At 36.8% G+C, this 21,825-nt stretch overlaps 4 protein-coding genes across 4 annotated transcripts; 3 read left to right on the forward strand and 1 right to left on the reverse strand.

Moving 5' to 3' along the window:
* The first annotated feature begins 1,586 nt into the window (after window positions 1–1,586).
* Window positions 1,587–4,404, forward strand: LOC115715534 (uncharacterized). Its single transcript, XM_061107717.1, has 4 exons — window positions 1,587–1,734; window positions 1,817–2,209; window positions 2,328–2,742; window positions 4,266–4,404. Exons 1-4 carry the CDS (start codon window positions 1,587–1,589, stop codon window positions 4,402–4,404), a joined length of 1,095 nt encoding a protein of 364 aa, XP_060963700.1.
* Window positions 4,405–7,582: 3,178 nt separating this feature from the next.
* On the forward strand, window positions 7,583–9,523 carry LOC115719968 (uncharacterized). The gene is made up of 2 exons (XM_030649309.2): window positions 7,583–8,504; window positions 8,606–9,523. The coding sequence occupies exons 1-2, from the start codon at window positions 7,855–7,857 to the stop codon at window positions 9,324–9,326; spliced, it is 1,371 nt and encodes a 456-aa protein (XP_030505169.1). The 5' UTR covers window positions 7,583–7,854; the 3' UTR covers window positions 9,327–9,523.
* Window positions 9,524–10,123: 600 nt separating this feature from the next.
* LOC115724764 (uncharacterized) lies at window positions 10,124–14,089 on the forward strand. The gene is made up of 5 exons (XM_061107718.1): window positions 10,124–10,360; window positions 10,887–11,750; window positions 12,006–12,905; window positions 13,235–13,752; window positions 13,844–14,089. Exons 2-5 carry the CDS (start codon window positions 10,887–10,889, stop codon window positions 13,983–13,985), a joined length of 2,424 nt encoding a protein of 807 aa, XP_060963701.1. The 5' UTR covers window positions 10,124–10,360; the 3' UTR covers window positions 13,986–14,089.
* A 1,607-nt stretch (window positions 14,090–15,696) lies between these two features.
* On the reverse strand, window positions 15,697–18,698 carry LOC133033114 (uncharacterized). Its single transcript, XM_061107719.1, has 3 exons — window positions 18,695–18,698; window positions 17,573–18,259; window positions 15,697–17,432 (listed from the first exon to the last, which is right to left on the reverse strand). The coding sequence occupies exons 1-3, from the start codon at window positions 18,696–18,698 to the stop codon at window positions 15,697–15,699; spliced, it is 2,427 nt and encodes an 808-aa protein (XP_060963702.1).
* Window positions 18,699–21,825: the final 3,127 nt, after the last annotated feature.

Below are 21,825 nucleotides of genomic sequence, written 5' to 3' on the forward strand. Positions count from 1 at the left end.
AAATCCAGTGGGTATGGGAGATCTTAGGCCAATTTCTCGCTGTAACGTTCTTTATAAGGTTATCTCCAAGACGTTGGCTAATAGATTGAAAGATATCCTCGACCATGTTATCCCCCCTTTCCAGAGTGCTTTCATTCCTAGGAGGTTGATCTCGGTGTTGTGATAAATCCAACACGCGAGTATACGTATCGTTTTAACAAGTAATACTCAGGTAAGTGAGATCGTTCCCACGAGGACTGTAGCTAAGTACTAATCAATTGAATTCTTGTTTCTATTTGGTAGAATCAATAATAAGGTTGAATAATAATAATAATAATAAGTGTAATTAATTAGGGATGAATATTTAGGGAAAAGAATCCTGTTGATTTAATTACCCAATTGTTAATGCTAATTACTATTCTCTTTCTCAATGTGAATGACAGATTATAAAAATTAACCTAACTCTTTTTAGATCTGTTAGGTCCTAAATCACATGTTATCTAATCATATCTGAGATAGATTAACATATAATCAGCATTAAGCAATAATCTAAATGTCACAAAGGCTATGCAAATACTTTCGTTTCACATCAAAACCTAGTTTATCCAATTTTAGCATTTCTAATTCTCACTTTTCACATTTTGAATTAGGATCATAGAACATGTAGAAGGTGATCAATCTTAAACATGTAATTAAACACAAATATGGATAAATTCACAATCAAGAAAGGAGAAATAACAATTATCATTAACCAAAAGTAATTTCAATCAACATTCATCATCTCCCCAAATAGGAGTTTAGTTCATAAAATCCATAATAACATCCATAATCAAAACTAAAACAGAAAGTAACATAGAAATTAAGAGTTTAAGAAAGAACTAGTTGGTGATTGCATTTCGGATCGCCACCATTGATTCCTCTGCCTCCTTCTTTCACTTTTGGGCCCAATTTTTGCCTCCCTTCCTTCTAAAACACGAGCCCCTTAAATAGAAATTAGGGTTGCTACCTTTGAAAAAGTCAAAAACTGGCCAAAAATCTCGTATTTCGCCCCTGGTCGCGACCATATAAAGCCTAGTCACGACCATAGGCAAAATACGAAAAAAAAAAAAAAAAACTTGTTGTTTGGCTCCTAGTCGCGACCATGGAAAGTGGTGATCGCGACTACTGGAGCAAAATTTGACAGCTTCAGCATCTTTCAGTAAAATGTGCATAACTTTCACATATAAACTCCAAATGAGTTGATTCAAGATGCGTTGGAAAGAAGAAAAAGAAATCTAAAACTTTTATGTTTTGACTTTTTCCAAAATATAATTAGAACATAGTCAAATTTAAGCTTGAAGTTTCAGCTTTATTTTCTTGCAGAATTTTCTTTATTTTATAGATTGTTGTTTTCTGAAATTTGATCAATTTATACATTCCAAGTGTGAAATCTGAAACCAAAGAAAACAAGCGTAATTCTATTCCAAATATAATAATAAAGAAGGAAAACAACTATAAAAAGTGACCCAAAACGTATGCTAAAAATAGCCTAACACTCGGATAATGTTTTGGTATCCTTTGAAGTTTTTTACTACTTAAAAAGAAAGATTAAAGGGAAAAAAAGATTTATGGCTCTTAATTTAGACATGAGCAAAGCGTATGATCACATTGAGTGGGCCTTTCTTGAAGCTATGCTTTTAAAGATGGGTATCAATATTAGTTGGGTCGCTTTGATCATGACCAGTGTGTCTTCTGTTAAATACAATGTTGTTCATGGTGGACAGAGAATCGGGCCAATTATTCCCTCGCGTAGCATAAGACAAGGGGGTCCATTATTTGTTCATTCTGTGTGCTGAAGGACTTTCGGCTCTTATTCAAAGATTTGAGCAAAGACAATGGATTCATAGTTGTAAGATCGCCTGTGGTGCGCCATCAGTCTCACATATGCTTTTTGCCGACGATAGCTATCTGTATTGTCAAGCCTCGGAGGAAGAAGCTTCTCGTGTGATGTCTCTGCTGCATAAATTTGAGGTTGCCTCGGGGCAAAAGGTGAACTTGGCAAAATCATTGATTTTTTTCAACAACAATATTGATGCCTCTGTGCATCAACGAATTATGGTTGTTACGGGAACGGTCCAAGCTCATGAACATAGCAAGTACTTAGGTCTTCCAAGTACTATGGGTCGAAATAAGACTGATGTTTTGGGTTTTCGTAAAGAAAAGGTGAGGAAAAGAGTGGAAGGTTGGGATGGTAAATTGCTTTCTAGAGCGGGAAAAGAAATTTTTATTAAAACTGTGGCCCAAGCACTCCCAAGTTACGCTATGAGTGTGTTCCTTTTACCTATCAAGCTTTGTCGTGAAATGGAAAGAATTCTTGTTAAATATTGGTGGAATTCCTCTTCGGGTCAAGGAAGGGGTATTATTTGGAAAAGTTGGGATCATATGGTGGCTCACGAACATGTTGGGGGCATGGGTTCTAGGAAAACAAGCATGGAGACTCTTGACTAATGAAAACTCTTTGGTTGGTAGGATCTTCAAGGCAAAATATTATCCCAATGGCTCGTATGTTACTGCTTCTCTTGGACAGAACCTGAGCTTTGTGTGGCACAGTCTCTTTGAAGCTCAGTCTTTGATCAAAACTGAGTGTCGTTGGTGCATTGTAGATGGCAGTTTTGTTTCTGTTCTTGATCAAGCTTGGCTCCCCCATTCGGAAAATCCTTTTATTACTTCAGACCATCCTGCATTTGAGGGAATTAATGTTCAACAGCTTATGGTTACTGGAAGGTAAGCTTGGGACAATGATATCCTGGAAGAATTGCTAAATAATCGAGATAAAGATCTGGTTCAACCTAGTCCATCCAAATCATTTAACGTGTGTGAGCCTATGTGTTTACTTTTGGGCTTAGATGCATACAGGAAGCCATTTAAGTTTTAATTAATTAAATGGACTAGGTTGCTAAAATAAAATTTCACATAAGATAATTTTATTTAGGCCCAAGTAGTATTGGGCTTATTCAATGAATAACAATTATTTATTTAATGGTTAAATTCCTCTAATTTGGGCCTTGTGTGAGAGTTAGGGGGTCATTAGTAGTGGGTACGATATACTGAGCCCAGCCCTCCCTCACACGAACCACCCCAATTGTAAAGGCCTATTTGTTTTATTTAAATAATTGTATTATGTTAATTATATTAGTCTAACCTAATTAAAATTGAATTAACAACATAATTAGTTTTAAAATATATGAAATTTACTTTTCATTTGATTATTTTAAAATTAATTTTAGAAAAACACTTAGTTAATGAGATATATTCTAAATAGTTATTTTTAGTAACTAATTATATTTTTTAATATTTAATTAATTAGAAAATATATTTAAGTTGAAAATATGACAGAATTATGTTTGCCCACTTTTTATGGGCTTAAGTATTTTTCTTATTATTTTTTGGTTTATTATGCCATATTTTTGTTAGTAATAATTTTATTTCTCTCTCTCTCTCTCTCTCTCTAAGCTCTCTTTTTTCTAGAGATGTTGCTGGCCTGATCACTTCTAGCCAAGCAACGTTGGGCGTTTTGATTCAATAATTGCTAAATCGGCAGTGAGTGGTGGATTATTGTCGGGGTACGATTCCAGTTCGACTGCGTAGGGGTGAGCAACAGTCGGTTTGGTTGGTTTTTTACACAAAAAAATCTGAAATTCGATTTTCGATTTTCATAGTTATAATCCGAAAACCGACCGACCATTATATATATGTAAAAAAACCAACCGTTTTAATCCACAGTTTGGTCAGTTTAAACTGACCAAACCGGTCAGCTTCTTTTTTTTTTTAAAAAAATAAGTTTTTAAATTTGCTATAATTATTTAGAAACTAAAAAAATTAAAGTATTGTATCAAATATCATATAATTTAAGAACAAAACTTTTTTAGTTGAATAAATAATGTAAAATAATTTTCTTTAAATTTGCTCAAATTATTTGTGCTACTAATTGGTAATGAGTTATATTAAAAACTTGTACTATTTTATGAATGTGTGTATATAATACGTAAATACATCAAATTATAATAAAATAAATTAATGAATAATTGAGATTTCAAATAAAAAAAATAAAAAGTAAAACTAGTTTAATAGAACTGTATATTAAATATGTACAAAAATAATTATATTATATATGTATAGTGTATAATATATATGTTTGGTTAGTTCTAGGTTTAATCGGTCGGTTTGCCACTAACACTAAAATTGACCGTGCAAAGGCAGTTTCAATCGAAGGCAGTTTTTTCAGTTTTCAATTTTTTTGGTGTTAGTTTTTTCGGTGTTCGGACGGTCGGTGTACTCAGTTTGGTTAGTTTCTTAGATTTTTTGCTCACCCCTACAACTGTGGTGGAAGAGGAGTTTGTCGAGGTTACGCTTGATCTTCAAGATGAAGATACCATTTTACTTTAGAGTGTCGAACCAGCGACGATGATTAACATCAATGATGCATTCTCCGTCATTGGTGGTGCCGGAAGTGAAACTCCAACTTTGGTGTCGAGATCTTCGTCTATGTTTAAACAGAGCTCGTCGAGTCAGTTTTGTGAGTTTTCTCATGAGCTTAAAGTAGAAGCCGTCACTAAGGTGAAGTAATTTTTGCAAGAACTAAGAGCCAAGCTAAAGCGATTTCCGTGGAGCCACCACAGTCACAACTCGCATGTGCTCTCAGCGGCAATGTCCACATCAAATTCTCCTCAAAATGGTTGTCGAACTTGGAGTTGGATTCAACTCGACTTTAGTAGCTAGAGCTTCAAGGAAACAGTGAGCTCAACTTGATCAGACTCGTTCTGGAGCTCATAAGGCTCTTCGTGGATTGAAATTTATCAAAAACTGTAAGACTAATAGAGTTGATGCATGGAACTAATCTGAGGAAAATTTCAAAAAGCTCTCCAAAGACGGTTTTCTCTATCGCTTCAATTTTGCCAAATGCATTGGTAATAATTATTTTTAATTGTTATTTTTATTATTTTCTTAATTATATTTGTCTTATATATATAAATTTATTAATTATTTTCATCCATATAATAACAAGAAATCAGTTTTATAAATCAATAAAAATTACATAATAACACATAAAAACTAATTTCTTCAATAAAAAACTATATATGTTATTATGTAGAAATCAATTTCATTGATTTATGGAACTGATTTCTTTGTCTTATTATGTCGTTTTAATTTGTATATGACTTTCATTATATTTGTTAGTTATTTTCATCCATATAATAACAACCAGAAACCAGTTTCATAAATTAATAAAATTTACATAATGATACATAGATACAAATTTATTTAAGAAAATACTACATATGTTATTATGTAAAAACCAGTTTCATTGATTTATGTAACTGGTTTCTATGTTTTATTATGTTATTTTTATTTATATATGACTTTCATCGTATTTGTTCTCAACTTATTTTTATTTGTAGTTGATGAGTTGAGATTTTAACATTAATTTTTGTTATGGTCTTGTATGAGTTCACAAGTTTTGTTATGATTTTTCATAGGGTCAAAACTGGTTTCATAGGGTTAACAAGTTTCAAACTAGTTTCACAGGTTTGAAGCTCGTTTCACCAGGTTTAATGGTTCGAAAATGATTTCACCGGGTTCATAGGTTCAAAACTAATTTCACATGTTTCGAGGGATCTATAATGGGGCAGCTCCATTTTATGATGTTATTATATAATTTTGATTTTAAGTTTCCTTTTTATTATTTTATTTTTAGGTTCGAAACTGGTTTTCACACTTATATTTTATTTTTAGATTATTGTTATACATTGTATGTTGTTTTTATATATGGGGGGGGGGGGGTTCTTTTTTTTTTTTTTTTTTTTTTTGTCATTTAGTTGCTTGATAAAACTGATTTCAGTTAAATTTATTGTTTAGCATTTATATTTTGTTATTACTTTTTATAGTGTCGAAATTAGTTTTATAGGGTTCACAGGTTCGAAACTAGTTTCAAAAGTTTTAAGAGTTCTGTAATGGGGTTGCTCTATTTTATGATATTATTGTATATTTTTCATTTTAAGTTTTTTTTTTATTATTATTTTGTTTTTAGATTCGAAACTGGTTTTCACATTTATATTTTGTTTTTAAATTATTGTTGTGCATTGTGTGTCGTTTTTAATATATTTGAGAGTATTTTTTTGTGATTTTTTTCTCATTTGGTTGATTGATGAAACTAGTTTAAATTATTTTTATTGTATATTATTTTTATTTTATTTTCATAATCTTTATTATTATTTTGTAACGAAACTGGTTTTTGTTTGATTTCATAATGTTCATTATTGTTGTATGACGAAACTGGGTTTGATTTATTTTTTGTGTTTTTTTTTTTTCAAATGGAATATAATTCTTCCAGTATAAATATAATGAAAGATGTTGCTAAAGATTTTAAGTTCTGACTCTGAGAAGAAACTTCCATCTTAACCACTTGAGGCTAGCTCAAGTGGCCATAGGTGGGTGTGTGGGTGTTGGAGGTCCTGGGTTCGAGTCCCAAGTAAAATATGGTTATAATATATAAACGCTTAAATCAAAAAAGAGGAAAAATCAGTAAATTGGTATATACATTTTTTTTCTTTTTGAAGTATGTTCATTTTTTTTTCAATTTATCTTTATATAGTCTTTATGTTTATTTTTAGTTTTTAAAATTATTATTTTTTAGTTGTTTTATGCCTGTTTAATTTCTTAGTTGGTTGTTTAAGATAACTCATTTTCATGTTTAAATATTATGTTTTTTTTATTATTTTAAGAAACTAGTTTCATTATTCATATTTTTTACTAGCAAATAAACGTAACTAGTTTCTATTAGTTATATTCCAACATCTAACTCCGGTAACGGTTACAACTTCGACGAATTTTTTAGTGATTTTTTCGACGATTATACTAATTCTGGTGACTTTTCTGGCACCAACAACAACTCCAACGACTTTTCCGGTAGCAAAAGTAACTCTAATGATTTTTCTAACACCGACAACAAACTCCGACAATTTTTTAACACCAGTAACAATTCTAGTAATCACTGTAGTTTCATTTTTTAAAAAATAAATGTAAAAAGAATTTTAATATTTTTTATAGTAATATAAATGACATATCATATGTTAATTTTTTTTTTTTAATTTTAAATATCATATTTTGTCCTATTAAATTTATTTACTATATTTATAGAAATTAGATTTTTTTATTACCATGTAAATATTCCATTACTAATTGGATCCAATTAGTAAAAAAATATTAAATTAGGTGGGATGTACATTCCTAAATAATATCTACCTTATTTACTTACATATTCTCTTTTCTGTCTTTTTTTAGTCTCACTCTCAATTCTCAAAAACTATATCAAAGAGTAGTTATACAAATAGTCTACTAATTTCACACTCACAAATCCCTCACCCCATGTAAGAGAAAAAACCAAATCCAACAAACTTAAAATTTAAGAAAAGCAGTTTTATATATTTTTTTCGAATCTTTCCTTTTCCTAATTTGGAGTCAATAGTCAAGAGTTACAAGGTAAATAAAATAAAAGGAAACAAAATTAATTAAAAAAAATAAAAGTGAGCTCACACATAGCCAACAGGATATGGACCCACAGAAAAAAAACCCAATCTGAATTTATTTTTGTTTTTGCAAGAATTGACCCAGCTGTAATACAGGCTGTTGCGCCCTTGGTTTCATCATCTTCTTCTTCATTCTCCATAGCCATAATAACTCACTCCGTATATCTTTCAAGCTCGTACCCTCTCTTTTTTTTCAGTCCACACCTTCTCTAGTTTGTACTTATAACAAATGTTTCTCTCTTAAGAAGAGAAACCAAATCAAATCCAAGCCAAAACTCCAGGATAATATTACTTCGTTAATTTATCTCCAATGGATCCGTGTCCCTTTATCCGGATCCTAATCGGTGACTTGTCGATAAAGTTCCCGGTGGCTTTGAAGCCGTCCTTCTCCGGGGTCCACCCTTCAACGTCGCCGTGCTTCTGTAAGATCAAACTCAAAAACTTCCCTGTACAGTTCGCTACCATCCCTTTAGTCCCACAAGTTAGTAGAACTAGTAGCTGTAGTAGTAGTAGTTGTAGTGTTCCAACCCCGGATGCTAATTCTCAATCTCTAGCCGCTTCTTTCAATTTGAACAAGACCCACATCGACGGTTTTGCAGGGAAGCCTCTGGTATTGAAGATTTCCGTCTACACTGGTCGGAGAGGATCCACTTGTGGGTTTAACGCTGCTAAGCTTGTTGGGAAAGTTTCGGTACCGTTGGATCTAAAGAAGGCTGAATCAAGGCCGTTCTTTTTTCAGAATGGTTGGGTGGATATGGGGGATAATAATAGTAGTACTAATAAAGGGTCTTCGTCGCAGTTGCATTTGTGTGTTCGTGCCGAGCCCGACCCGAGATTTGTTTTCCAATTCGATGGAGAGCCAGAGTGTAGTCCCCAAGTTTTTCAGGTTCAAGGGAATGTAAAACAACCCGTTTTCACTTGCAAATTTGGGTTCAGAAGTTCCAGTGATTTGAAAAACAGGTTGGTTTTCTTCTTCTGGATTAGTACATGGGATTTTCTAATTAACAAAATCTCGTTCTTTGCTCTTAACATATTTTCTAATTTTTTTTTTAAATTTACAGTTCAATGTCTGAACCAAGCACTTCAAGGAATTGGTTACCATCTCTGAAGACCAACAAGGACAATTACTCGAAGGAGCGTAAAGGATGGTCCATTACCATCCACGACCTCTCCGGTTCGCCAGTGGCGGTTGCATCGATGGTTACACCCTTCGTGGCCTCTCCCGGTTCCGACCGGGTCAGTCGATCCAACCCCGGTGCATGGTTGATTCTCCGTCCCGGCGAGGGGACATGGAAGCCATGGGGCCGACTCGAGGCGTGGCGCGAACGCTGTGGCTCAGACTCGGTAGGGTACAAATTCGAGCTCCTTAGCGATACATCAACACCCGCCGCTACTCTCGCCAGCTCCGCCGTGAACGCTAACTCCGGAGGAAAGTTTACCATTGACGTTACATCGAGCATCTCTCCGGCGAACAGTCCGAATAGCAGTTGCGATTTCGGATCTGGTTCCAGGCCCGGGTCGAGATCGGGTTCCGGATCCGGGTCTGATTTCGGTTTCGCTCTTCCTTGTCACATGTCGTATAGAGGGTTTGTGATGTCGTCGACGGTTGAGGGTTTGGGTAAGCGGAGCAGGCCAGAGGTGGAGGTGGGTGTGCAGCACGTGACTTGCACGGAGGACGCGGCGGCGTTCGTGGCGGTTGCCGCAGCCATGGATTTGAGCATGGATGCTTGCCGGTTGTTTTCGAAGAAACTTCCAAAGGAACTAACTCAGCTAAGGCAGTAGTGAAGTGTGTCGTTTGGTACTTTGGATTGTCGTTTTTGAGAATGAAAGCTACTTTATTTTTGTTTTGGTGGGTAGTGAGTAGTGACTAACAGCAATTTTTTAGCTGTATTATTTTTTAATTGTTTAATTGAAGAGCACATTGTACAGTGAGGAGGAATTAGTAGGGATTAAAATTTTAATTATTAATTTTCTGCTCCGATTTTGTTTTTGTCTGTAAATAGTATTATCTTTGGGTGATATTTATTCTTTGCTGAGATTTGTTGGGAAGCTAAAAGCTGAGAATCCTATGGTGGCGTAATTATTCTGAAATAATCAATGCAATCGATGACGTGGCAGCACTTATTTGTAGAATCCAGCTGGTTATTAGTTGGCGTAGTCAGGAAAATTAAAAAAGAAAAAGGGCAAAATGACATGATGATGACTGGAATGTCAGAAATATCTACGTATTTATTTATTATTTTAATAATCCTCAAGATGGCAGCCAAAATATAGCATTTTCGCTTTATTTCGTGAACTTGACAAATCATCAAAACAAAACCTTTCCACGGGTTGTAGACTGTTAATTTAAAAGGGAAATTTGACAATATATGCTTAAATATAGCATATATTGTTTTAATATACTATGTAAAAAAAAATTAAAAAAATACTCTCCAATTAATTATAATCCCAACTTTACCCTCCCCATTTCAAACTTTCACTCTCCCTCTAACTCTCAGTTTTCTCTCTCTCTCTCTCTCTCTCTCTCTCTCTCTCGTTCTCACGCAAACCGGACAACCCATACCCCGATCACCGACCACCCCTCACTCACCGGACCACCCACGACACCCACCCCTCACGCAAACCAGACAGCCCTCACCCCACTCACGGACCACCCCCTCACCACCCGACCCCAGCATCCAGAGGAAATCGCGAAACCCATCTCAGACGACATCGCGAACTCTTCGAAGAAGAAATCGTGAAACCCCAGACGAGATCGAGAAACCCCCATTCGCGACACCCCCAAACGAAACCCAGATCCAAAACCTTAAAAAAAGGTATTTTTCTAAACTTTTTTGTTGTTTCATTACTTTTTCTTCTGTTTGTGCTTCATTTTAAAGTAATGTAGTTAGTTTAGGTTCAATTTGTTTGATTTCGTTTGAATTTCATTGTTTTGGTATATTTTCTGGTTTTTGTGCAAAATTTGCGACGTAGGGCGACTATGTTCACGACATAACGCGACATCGTCTAGAAAAAGTTAGGGATTTTCTGTTAAACGTCTTTTCACGACGTGTTGTCGACATACTAGCGACATAATTAGCGATATTGAATTTAGTACTTAGGTTTCATGATTTTTATCGACTTGTATGTGTGTTTGGCGACATGTTTTGCGATATATTAGCGATATATAACAGTTATACATAGGACTAGTTTTGCAGCCTCTTTTTTGTGTTTAGCGATTCATTAGCGATATATTAGCGACGTATTTGGCGATTTGATCAGGATTATATTTAGCGATGTATAGCGACATACAGCGACATTTTTCGCGACATACTTCTAACAAATTTTTTGACAATTTTGCAGATGGCTCCTGAACTTAAACTTCCAATTACCTCTCATTTCACGGGACGTCTTACCTATCGGGGTACAGATAGGTTCAGATATATCAAGGCCAAGTTTACTGAGATGGATTTGGTTGAGACAGTGAAGGCTAGTCCTTTCGGACACTTTTGGGAAGCTGGAGAGTTAACTTTCTCTGGCGCGTTGGTCCACAGCCTCCTCTTACGAAAAATGAAAGTGGACACAGAAAAGGAGGATGAGGTTTGGTTTCATGTAGGGAGAAATGACATGAGATTCGGACGGATAGAGTTTGGACTCATTACTGGCTTACCTATGGGTAGTGCCCCTACGGAGGAGGAAATACACGCCAAGTCCAACGACCATCTAGTTCGGACTTATTTTGAAGGGAAGAGTTCTGTTCAGTTGGACTCCCTTATGATCCAACTTGAGAGGTGCGAAGATAAAGATGATGCCTACAAGCTTGGATCGATCGCTTTCATTGAAGGTGTATTAGTATCAAAGGAGGGCAATGTCCAAGTTTGGCCTGAGATGTTGAAGTTTGTTAACGATCTCGACTTCTTCTTTAAGTATCCGTGGGGCGAGCGCGCTTTTCGTAAGCTGATGGAGACATTAGGAAAGAATATGCAACATTACAAGGATAATGTTGACAAGAAGAAGGGGAAGAAGATTGCTCAGGAGGCAAAGTACACGGTTAGTGGCTATGTACCGCCTTTCGATCGGGCATACGAAGCAATTGAGAAGTTGGGGAAGAAGTATGCCCACTGCAACGGGACCAAGTTCCCCAGAATGTTGAGCTGGAAAACACCGGAGGGCCAGCGGAAACAAGATGTCAAGGCAACCGACATTGCACTGTTATTCAACAGTCGGGTATGTTTCTTTACTGTTCTGTATTTTATTTAAATTTATTGAAAATGAACATTCGCGACATTGTTAGCGATATGTTAGCGACATTATGCGATGTCGCAAAAGAAGTGGCTGTATCGCTTATCGCGACATATGTCGCGACGTGTTATCGACATGTAGCGACATTGTGCTTCTTTTTTCAATTATCATAATTTTTGACTTCTTTTAACGAGCTTTTAATTATTCGTGTTTTCTTTTTTGTTTCGGTTGGTGGTGAAGAAGTGCTTGTTTCCCCGGCCCGTTGAAGAGGCATACTTCAAGAGTATTAATGAGGGTAGAGCCCCTCTTTGCGTTGAGATGGACGTAGAACAGACGGTGGACGTTGATGGTACACAAGAGTCTGTGTTTGAAACTCAAGCGAAGACCATCAACGAGGCCGTGACAAAGGCAAATTTAGTTCCACCACCACCGGCACCTGAAGTACACGAGCCATCTACTTCACGGGTCCTTCGCTCCAACCGCATAACTGTGGATACTGACCTTGTAAAGAGGTTGGATAGCATTGAGGCCCGGCTAGAGAAGCTTGAGTCCCAGCAAGAAGCCGTCATGTTGGCACAGACGGGGTTAGTAAATAGCCATCTCAGTATGAGGCGGTCCTTCACAGAGAGTCAGAAAGATCTGAAGGAGACTCTACTGGCTAAGATGGACGAGTTGATGGCTATGGTAAAAGGACCGCCCACACCTGCAGAGCCCACACCTGCACCGCAAAATGAGGAACAACAGGCGAGTGATAACGAAGATGTCTTCCCAGAAGATTGGGAAGCAGATGATAACGAGGCACCGTCAACTCCATTGGACGCAATCATCACGGCCATTGGGGATACACAATCACAGGACGAAGTCCTACTTCTACCTGCACCCCCAGAAAATGTGCCATTTGTGAGGAAGAGGAAGCCGCCAACGTACTTGAACGACTACACTGCGGAAAAGAAAAAGAGGCGAGTTCTTCCAGAGAACGTAGACCCGGAGAGACCAGCAGACCGTAGATTGCTTCGTACGTTCAAGAGGTGGTTGATTGGAGACATTCCCAATGCTCGACCTAGGAATGTGCACACCGGTGTTGGCGATGTGAAGTTCTTCACAGTTCTGTATCTTAGGTCAGAGTGGCTTCACGATGGGGTAAGTATTTAATCATTAATTAGTATTTTTCATTTTTTTTGCAACATTTTATTGTATTGTCGATGTGTTAGCGACAATGTAGCGACATTTTCGCGACATTGTTGCTGGCACAGAAGTGTTTTTCTTTCTGTTGAATTTGTCGACATTTCGCGACATTGTCACGACATTCTCGCGACATGGTCGCGTTTTTTCCACGTTCTGTTTAACGACATGTCGCGACATTGTCACGACATTGTCGCGACATAAGGCAAATTTATTTAACGACAATCTTCGCGACATTTCGCGACTTTATTTACGACATTACTTAATCTTCTCTTTTTTTTATGCAGCACATAGATGCCATATCACACTTGATGAGGAGGAGACGCCATCATTTTCCAGAGTTGTACCCTCAGCCAGGTGTGATTCTGGACACAACACTTCCACAATTCCTCATAGGCATTTGGAGCTGCCATGCTGGTGACAGAAGTACGTTCGAATGGCCAGATGCGGTGAACCAGTACTATCTGGGTATGGAGAGCCGTTACATGCCATGTTGGAAGGATTTGAACTTCATATACTTCGTCCTGTACTTCGATCATCAACAACATTGGGTTGCTGTTGAGGTAGATATTGATATGTGGCAGATTCGGGTGTACGATAATGATTTATCATGCACCACCGAAGCACAGTTTGATGCCATCATGCTACCTTGGACTGAGTTGTTTCCACATCTGCTGAGGTCTACTGGCTATTATGATCAGGTCAACAACAACATTCTGAATGTGGACTTAGGGGACAGTAGCCAACTGAAAGCAATGCATGCTAGACGCATGCCAAGTGAGGTGGTTCCCCAAAGTAAAACAAGGTATTTGTTAATATAGTATATTATTATTTCATTTGCCATTACTCTTTATATGCAGTTCAGTCTCTAAATGTGTTTGTTGTTAATTTTTCAGTGGTGATTGCGGGGTGTATGCACTTGAGTACATCGAACACCTCATGCTGAATCGGTCCTTGGACAACATTACAGACGATAGCATGAGAATGTTCAGAGATCGGTGGTGTGTAGACTTGTTTTATCAGAACTTAACTTGGTAAAATATAATTTAAAAGGGTTGTAAATTTTTTGTATTATAGACGATAGTTGTTTTTAGTACTGTACAGTTTTTATATATGGAAAAGTGTTCAATTTAAAAACTTTACTTACATGTCGCTACATAATCGTTAACATGTCGTTAAATGTCGAAATTTTTAAGTTTCAGAGTGTTTGGTTTCATATCGCTAAAGCACCGCGAACATGTCGTTAAAATGTCGATAGTACAATCATGTTTTGACTCTTCAGTTGATGTCGTTAACATGTCGCAAGAATGTCGCGAAACGTCGTTACAAAAGACGTTTCCACATTAAATGGTAATTAATGTGACATTTATTATCCCGCCTAACCAACTACTTGATTATGTCGCTAACATGTCGCTATGTGTCGCGACATGTCGCGAAAATTTCCCAGATTGCTTTTTGCATGACAAACATGTGTACAATTGTGTAATTCAATTTTTACATTTATTATCCCACCTTCCCAACTACTAGTTTTCTCTATAAAAGGCAATTGTCTATCTCATAAGTTACACATATTTTCTTAATTTTTTTCCTCTTAAGATAATTCTCTTAGCAATGTCTACTAGAAGGAACAAGGGCAAATATCCGATTCTTACTCCTGAAGAGATCAAGCAGGAGCCTGATTGTGGGGAAATTACGCCTCAAATGCAAAAAGTGCTTGACGACATGAAACGTTTTGAACATGAACGGCTTATGAACGAGTGGAGGTTTCTAAAACTTGAAAAAAAATTTAACAAAACAGGTGTATGGCCGGCTCCACCACCAGGCTTCCCCGAAGGCTGCCGTCGCTGCAAGTTAGGTTATTTAAATGGTAAACAGGTGAAGCCTGGATCTCTATGCAAATATTGCAAGTCTACACTTCGCTTTGAGTCGCAAATGTAATCGTTAAACGTCGCTAAATATCGACTTTTCACTGAATAAATAAAAGTTACATTAATGTCGCTATATGTCGCTAACTTAATCGTGAAACGTCGCTATTTTTTAATTTTTTCCAGAATTGATAAAAGTTCTTCCTACATGTCGCTTTTGAGTCGCAAATGTAATCGTTAAACGTCGCTAAATATCGACTTTTCACTGAATAAATAAAAGTTGCATTAATGTCGCTATATGTCGCTAACTTAATCGTGAAACGTCGCTATTTTTTAATTTTTTCCGTAATTGATAAAAGTTCTTCCTACATGTCGCTTTTGAGTCGCAAATGTAATCGTTAAACGTCGCTAAATATCGACTTTTCACTGAATAAATAAAAGTTGCATTAATGTCGCTATATGTCGCTAACTTAATCGTGAAACGTCGCTATTTTTTAATTTTTTCCAGAATTGATAAAAGTTCTTCCTACATCGCACCATGTCGCTAGTGTAATCGTGGAAAGTCGCAGTTTTTAAATTTTTCCATAATTGAAAAAAGTTCTTCCTATATCGCGACATGTCGCTAGTGTAGTCGTGGAAAGTCGCATTTTCAGGACCTTGTCCAAAATAAAATAAATTTCCAAACATGTCGTGAAAGTGTCGCTACATATCGCAAAATGTCGTGAAATGCACAATTATAATCAAAAATCTGAGATAGTGCGAGTAAACGACCACGTACACAGAAAATAATATCCATAAAACATAGTCATACATAAAAAAATACAAGTAACATGTCATAAACCATAATAATAATAATGCATGCAATTTAAAAACGAAAATGCTGCTCAAACCCTGGCCTTGCAAGTAGCTTTGTTGTGTCCCAATGCGCCACAGTTTGAACATTTGCGTGGTTCCTTGACTTTGGTACCGTTCGATGGAAATCGGTTAGTCCGTAGTCTTCCTGCATTGCTCTTTCTTGGACGACCTACAGGTTTCTTCTCCACTGGTACACCGATTCTCATGTTCTGCATGTGTTCTGGAAGCACCCATTCATCCTCCTCGCCCACAACATTAATTGTTGCATCGTAAGTATTCTTCCACGTCTCCTTTGTGTAATAGGGAGATGACAGAGCGTACACACTGACATTCTGAGTAAGCGCTGCGGCACATGCATGGGGACAAGGAATTTTCAACAATTGGAACATGCCGCAAGTGCATGTTCTCTCAACTAAGTTCACATCTCCGCCTTTTTCAAAGTCAGAACCGTCAGCACCTCTTCCAACATTAAACAATTGTGCACCGTTACGTAGGACACTTCTACGTCTACCATCCTCGTGTTGCTTTATCAAATCTTCCTCAAAATGAGTTGCCAAAGGGGTAACACACTTACTTGCCTTCTCAAGACGGTTAGCAAACCAATTTTGTAGTGTGAACCTTATGAACTCAACTAGAGTAGTTATTGGATATGCCCGGAATTCTTCAGTCACGTTGTTAAGGCTTTCTGCAGCGTTGTTTGTCATGATGTTGTACCTGTCTCCTAGACAATAAGGACGAGCCCATTTTTCTAATCCTATATTGTCAACATAAGCAGCGATGGGAGGATCCATCTGTCGGAGCACCTGCAAATGTCTATCACATTCCCTCTTCGACCATGCGTAAGCGGCCAACCATATTTGCGTGTTACACACATCAGTCTTGAACTTGTGGGTGACATTCATAGAAATATGTTTGTAGCATGCACAATGGCATGCTTCGGGGAAAATAACCTCGACAGCATGTTCAATGCTTTGATGCCTATCCGATACAAACACTAAGTTTTCAACCTCCCCAATCGCTTCCTTTAACTTCTGCAAGAAATACTTCCAAGAGTCATGATTCTCGCTGTCAACAATTGCAAAGGCAATCGGAAACAGTTGGTTATTTGCATCGTACGCTACAGCAACTAGCATTGTGCCCCCAAACCTTGTCTTCAAGAACGTGCCGTCGATACTAATCACAGGACGACAAAACTTAAATCCCCTCCTACAAGCAGCCAGTGACCAGAAACAGTACTTGAACCTGTTATCCTCTGTGATAATGTCTGTAATAGTACCTGGATTCTTCTGTTCCAGCACGTAAAAGTAACCAGGTAACTGACTATAAGCTGCTGCTGGCGTACCCCTAGAATACAAAAGTCCCTTCTCTCGGCACCTCCAAGCCTTCTCATAGCTCATCTTGATCCCATACTCCTGAAACATATCCCTTTGTATGTCTTTAGCTTTGTACTTAGTTCCATCTGATTTGAACTTGTTCTTAATGAGGTGGCCAACAACCCACGGTGCTGCTTGACGGTTATCAGCATGTCTAGAATCCAGGCTACATGTGTGTTCGTTGTGGAATACAGTAACCTCAAACATGTCACAACGTGCCCTCTTCCCACCCCTCACTCTCCATTTGCAATCTGAACCCTTGCAAGTTGCATAAAAAACATCGGTCCCAGACTTCTTCACCATGAACTCAAAATTCATTTTCAATGCAAACCTTCCAACCACATTTTTCAATTCAGTCTTATTTGTATACATCTTGCCAACATATATTTCCCCTGAATGTGTACCAGTAAAAGAAGTTGTATAAACATTATTTTCCTCTATGTCTTCCCTTGTCCACACAATAGGTTTGAATTTTGTACAAACTTCAAAATCAGATGGTACAGTACTACGAGGAGGACACAGGCGGTACTACTGGTGCCTGGTGTTTCGTGATTTTCACTCCGAGGGGTTCTTCTTTCTTGGTCTTTCCTTTGCTCCCTTGGACGTGGTGGAGATGGTGGAGGTAGTTCTAACCTTAAAGAAGGTACTTCTATAGGTTCATGAACTTCCAACTCCGCATCACCATCCTCGTTCAAATCTACTATAGGATCATTGTTGTAAAATGCACCATCAAACTCATTGAACTGGTCAAATCCATAGTCAACCCTATTATCCTCCTCTATATTAGTAGGGGCCTGCTCATTCATCCCTACGGCTGGATCTGTTTCTGGGACAAAACTCCCAACAACACTTCTTGGGAGGACAGTTGGCGGAGTAGGCCCCAAAAGCGCATGCCTTTTAACCTTAGTCACAAACAGTGGCAGCAAGTTCTCCACACTCATTTTTGCCTTCATTCTTAAGAACAATCTTACTTGACTATCTTTCACTAAAACTTCTGGCGGTATCATATTGCCTTTCATGTACATATAACACACCTCTATTTTCAGTTCATACACAATAGGGTCTATATCCAATTCTTCATACAAAATATCATTCATCTTTTCTAAAGTAGTGTCAACCTCAAACATTAACATCTTACTTTTGGGATTATTGAAAATCCAGTTGAAACCTTCAACTGCCCAAGCCCCATCATATAGTACAACTACAAACACATTCGAATCTGCAAACCAAAATGACCACAAATTATAACAAACCAATATGTCGCAAGATATCGCTAACCTATCGCTACTTATCGCGAACCAATCACAAAAAAAGTATGTCGATAAACGTCGCGAACTTGTCGAGAAAACTAAATATATCCACAATATAACACAATAATTCTATGTGTCGCGAAGTGTGTCGCGACATGTCGACATATGTCGCTAAAAGTCATCCCTAACCTCTAGCCAGCCAGTGATCGCTAAATGTCGCTAACATGTCGAAACATACCGCTAAAATTGCAAAAAAACCAGTAAAGTCGCAGACTTGCTGCATTTCGTGTTTCATTGACAAAGGGTGTCAAAAGGGTGCATAAAAACCACGGATATGTGTAGATCTATTACTTTCAACATAAATACATCTAAATCAAACAATAATTACTAAAGAAATTACATACCCATTATTGTTTAAAGGAATGACTTTCTTAGAGCTTTGGTTGGGTTTCAAGTTCCCTTTGAGTAAGTCGGCCGAACACTAGCTCCGGTGGTGGCAATGTGTGTATTGTAGAGAGAGAGAGAGAGAGAGAGAGAGAGAGAGAGAGAGAGAGAGAGAGAAATCCGAGAGATGGAGAGAGAGAAAGTGTTATGATTTTATTTGTTTTAGGGGTAAAATTGTAAGGTATAAATGTTTTAAGTATAGTTTTCATAATATAAAGAATGCTAGCATAGTTTTAGTGTACTCTTTATTTTTAAGCATATATTGTCAAATTTCCCATTTAAAATATGTTAGGCTGTATTTGTAGGTTTGAATTTGGTAGGGGAAGGCTAAAATTGGGTAGACTAAAATTCTAGGAGAAATTTCATTTACTATTTTTTTTTTTTTTTAAAAAAAAAAACTCTAATTACAAGAGAAAATCCTTCTCATTTATTTTGTTTAACTTATTCTTCTCTCTACATTTATCTCATTAGACTGCCCAAGAGCTGCCACCCTCCCTCCACTCCTGATTTCTCTCTAGCTCCCTCTCTCATCTGCCCAAAGGAGTAGCCACCGATCCTCCGTTGAAACTCAAACGTCCGTTGTAGAAGCTTGTCCTTTATGGAAGCCTGTCAAAAATCCAAAACATCCCACCACAAAGTTCGAAAGGCGGAGCTTGTGAATTAATGAGTAAGTATTTTTTTTAATATATTTTGTTAAATAATTATTAAAGTATTGTTGACTCAGAAATTTAGACTAGACTTTTAAGCCACACTCGCTCGTTAGATTGATGAGAATAAATAAAAGTAATTAAGTAATTTAAATAGACAACCAATTTATAGTAGTTCACCCCATATATTGCGATAGTGATGGGGCTACGCCTACTTCAATTTTTTATTTCTCACAACATGGTAATTATAACAATAGACTAAGTATAAAAAAAATCTAAAGTCTAGAGAGAAAGAAGTTCTGACTTTATGAGTAGTTTTCTGAATGTGAAAAATAAACTAATGAAGCTCTCCTTTTATAGGTGAAGGAGGCCCACAAAAATAAAAAAAATAAAAAAAAGATATTTTTAATCGTTGATGATGATTAAACAGTGAAAATTAAAATCTGGTGGTGATGGCCAATTTTTGGTGCCCGGTGAGTTCCACTGTGGGTAACTCGAAGCTTATTTTCGTAACTCTCTTGGGGTGAATTTTGACAACGATAGCTTCATAATTATGTCCAGGGTGTGAGACATGATATGATAGAGCGATTAAATAGGTTCAAAATGCAAGTTGAATCGCGTCAATCAGATAACAATTAAGTGAGTTATGGTTATTTTACTGTAGGAAGTTCAAGTCCGAGCCCCCAAATTGACATCCTTCATGTATTTTGTGCATGACAACACTTATTTCTATTCTAGCTATGCACCTTAATTAGGGCATTGACAACTCTCTTCTGTATAACTCTCCGTCCATGAGCACGTATTGTAGGGCTTGATATTAAACCTTAAGTGAAGTGGCTTTGTCATTTGGAAGTGTTCCAGATTCCATATACTTTTGGGTTGGAGCCATCTAGGAAGTGGAAGGATCAATAATTATTACCCCCAGTGTTTTTGTGATTGGAGAAGAAAGATGGTGATGGGGACTAATCCGCAATTTTCTATCTCTGGGTCTGTTGCCAACTTTGCTAGCATATTCGCGAGGCATTCTGATCTCTAGGAATTTCCTTAACAGAATAATGCTTAAAATGTTGCAATAAATCTCTAAATTTTGCTACGTAATTAGCCATATTCTCCCTTTTAGGTTAATATTCTCCAAAAATTTGGTTGATTACCAACTGTAATCGCTTTAGAGCTCAATGTTCTGGGCTCTGACTTCTTTAGCTAATTGTAGGCCAGCTATCATTGCTTTGTGTTTTGCTTCATTCCTAGAAGCTTCAAACTCAAAACGGAGTGCACTCTGAAGTTGATAATTTTGCAGTGAGATGAGGATGATTCCAGCTTTAGAACTTTTCTCATTCGATGCTCCATCTACATATATCTTCCAGACTTATAGCTTCGAGATGGGTTCTTCAGGGTTGTTGTACATCCATGTGCATTCAACAATAAATTATGCCAAAGCTTGACCTTTAATGGATATTCTAGGTTGGTAATGGATGTCAAACTGGCTTAACTCCATTGCCTATTTCAAGAGTCTTTTGGATGTGTTATATCCAAAATTCGACTTCATTTTAGAAGGTGACACGTGTCGTACAATGGAATATGAACCACTTTATATAATAAAATTATATCATTTAATGCAAAGAAAAAGAATAACTCGTTAAATAAAAGATTAATAGAAAATATTCATAACTCGCTGACTATGCAGTCTTGAGCGAGGCAAGGATAGATGACTATAAAAACCTATATTGACGAGACACATGCCTGCCTCGGAGTACACAGATCTAAGGAGATAATTCATTTATTTGAAGGAATGAATTGGTTATGCAAAGCAATCTCAGATTATGTATAGCGAGACCATCACCTCGTTATTCGTAATAAACTTGGCTAGGCGAATCATTTGCTAACACTTAGCATTTTTTTTACATTATAATAGCTAAAGATAATAACTCAGAGATAAGCAAGATACAGTTGTCCAAATCAACATTGATCATCTTTAAGGATGAGAATAACAAAAAATTAAGCAGTTATAAAGTATTATCCACATACAATTTAAATGAAACGTGGGAATTGATCACATTTCATCAACAGTTACATATTTTGAATTGAATGTAAATAATTGCTAACCTACATTCCTATAAATAAAGACAGAGAATTCTAGAGAGAAAAATAGTTACGATCAATTGTATATTGCATCTTGCAATCAGAAAATATCTCAAATAAGATAGACTCGTAGAGTATGCAGATTTAACTGCAAAACCACATAAAAATATCTGGTGTTAATTATACATTATTTATTTCTGTGTGATATTTATTACGAAAAGACTTATTATTGGTTAACGAAAATCTGCGTTAATAGTTTGGTGCTTTTATTGAGAGCCTATGTGATAAAACTCAGAAAAATCCCTCCTTACAAACAAAAATATATCCATGGCTGATAACAATCAAAATGATGGAAGTCGTCCTGA

This window comes from Cannabis sativa, unplaced genomic scaffold, assembly GCF_029168945.1.
Source record: "Cannabis sativa cultivar Pink pepper isolate KNU-18-1 unplaced genomic scaffold, ASM2916894v1 Contig3, whole genome shotgun sequence".
Classification (NCBI taxonomy): Eukaryota; Viridiplantae; Streptophyta; class Magnoliopsida; order Rosales; family Cannabaceae; genus Cannabis; species Cannabis sativa.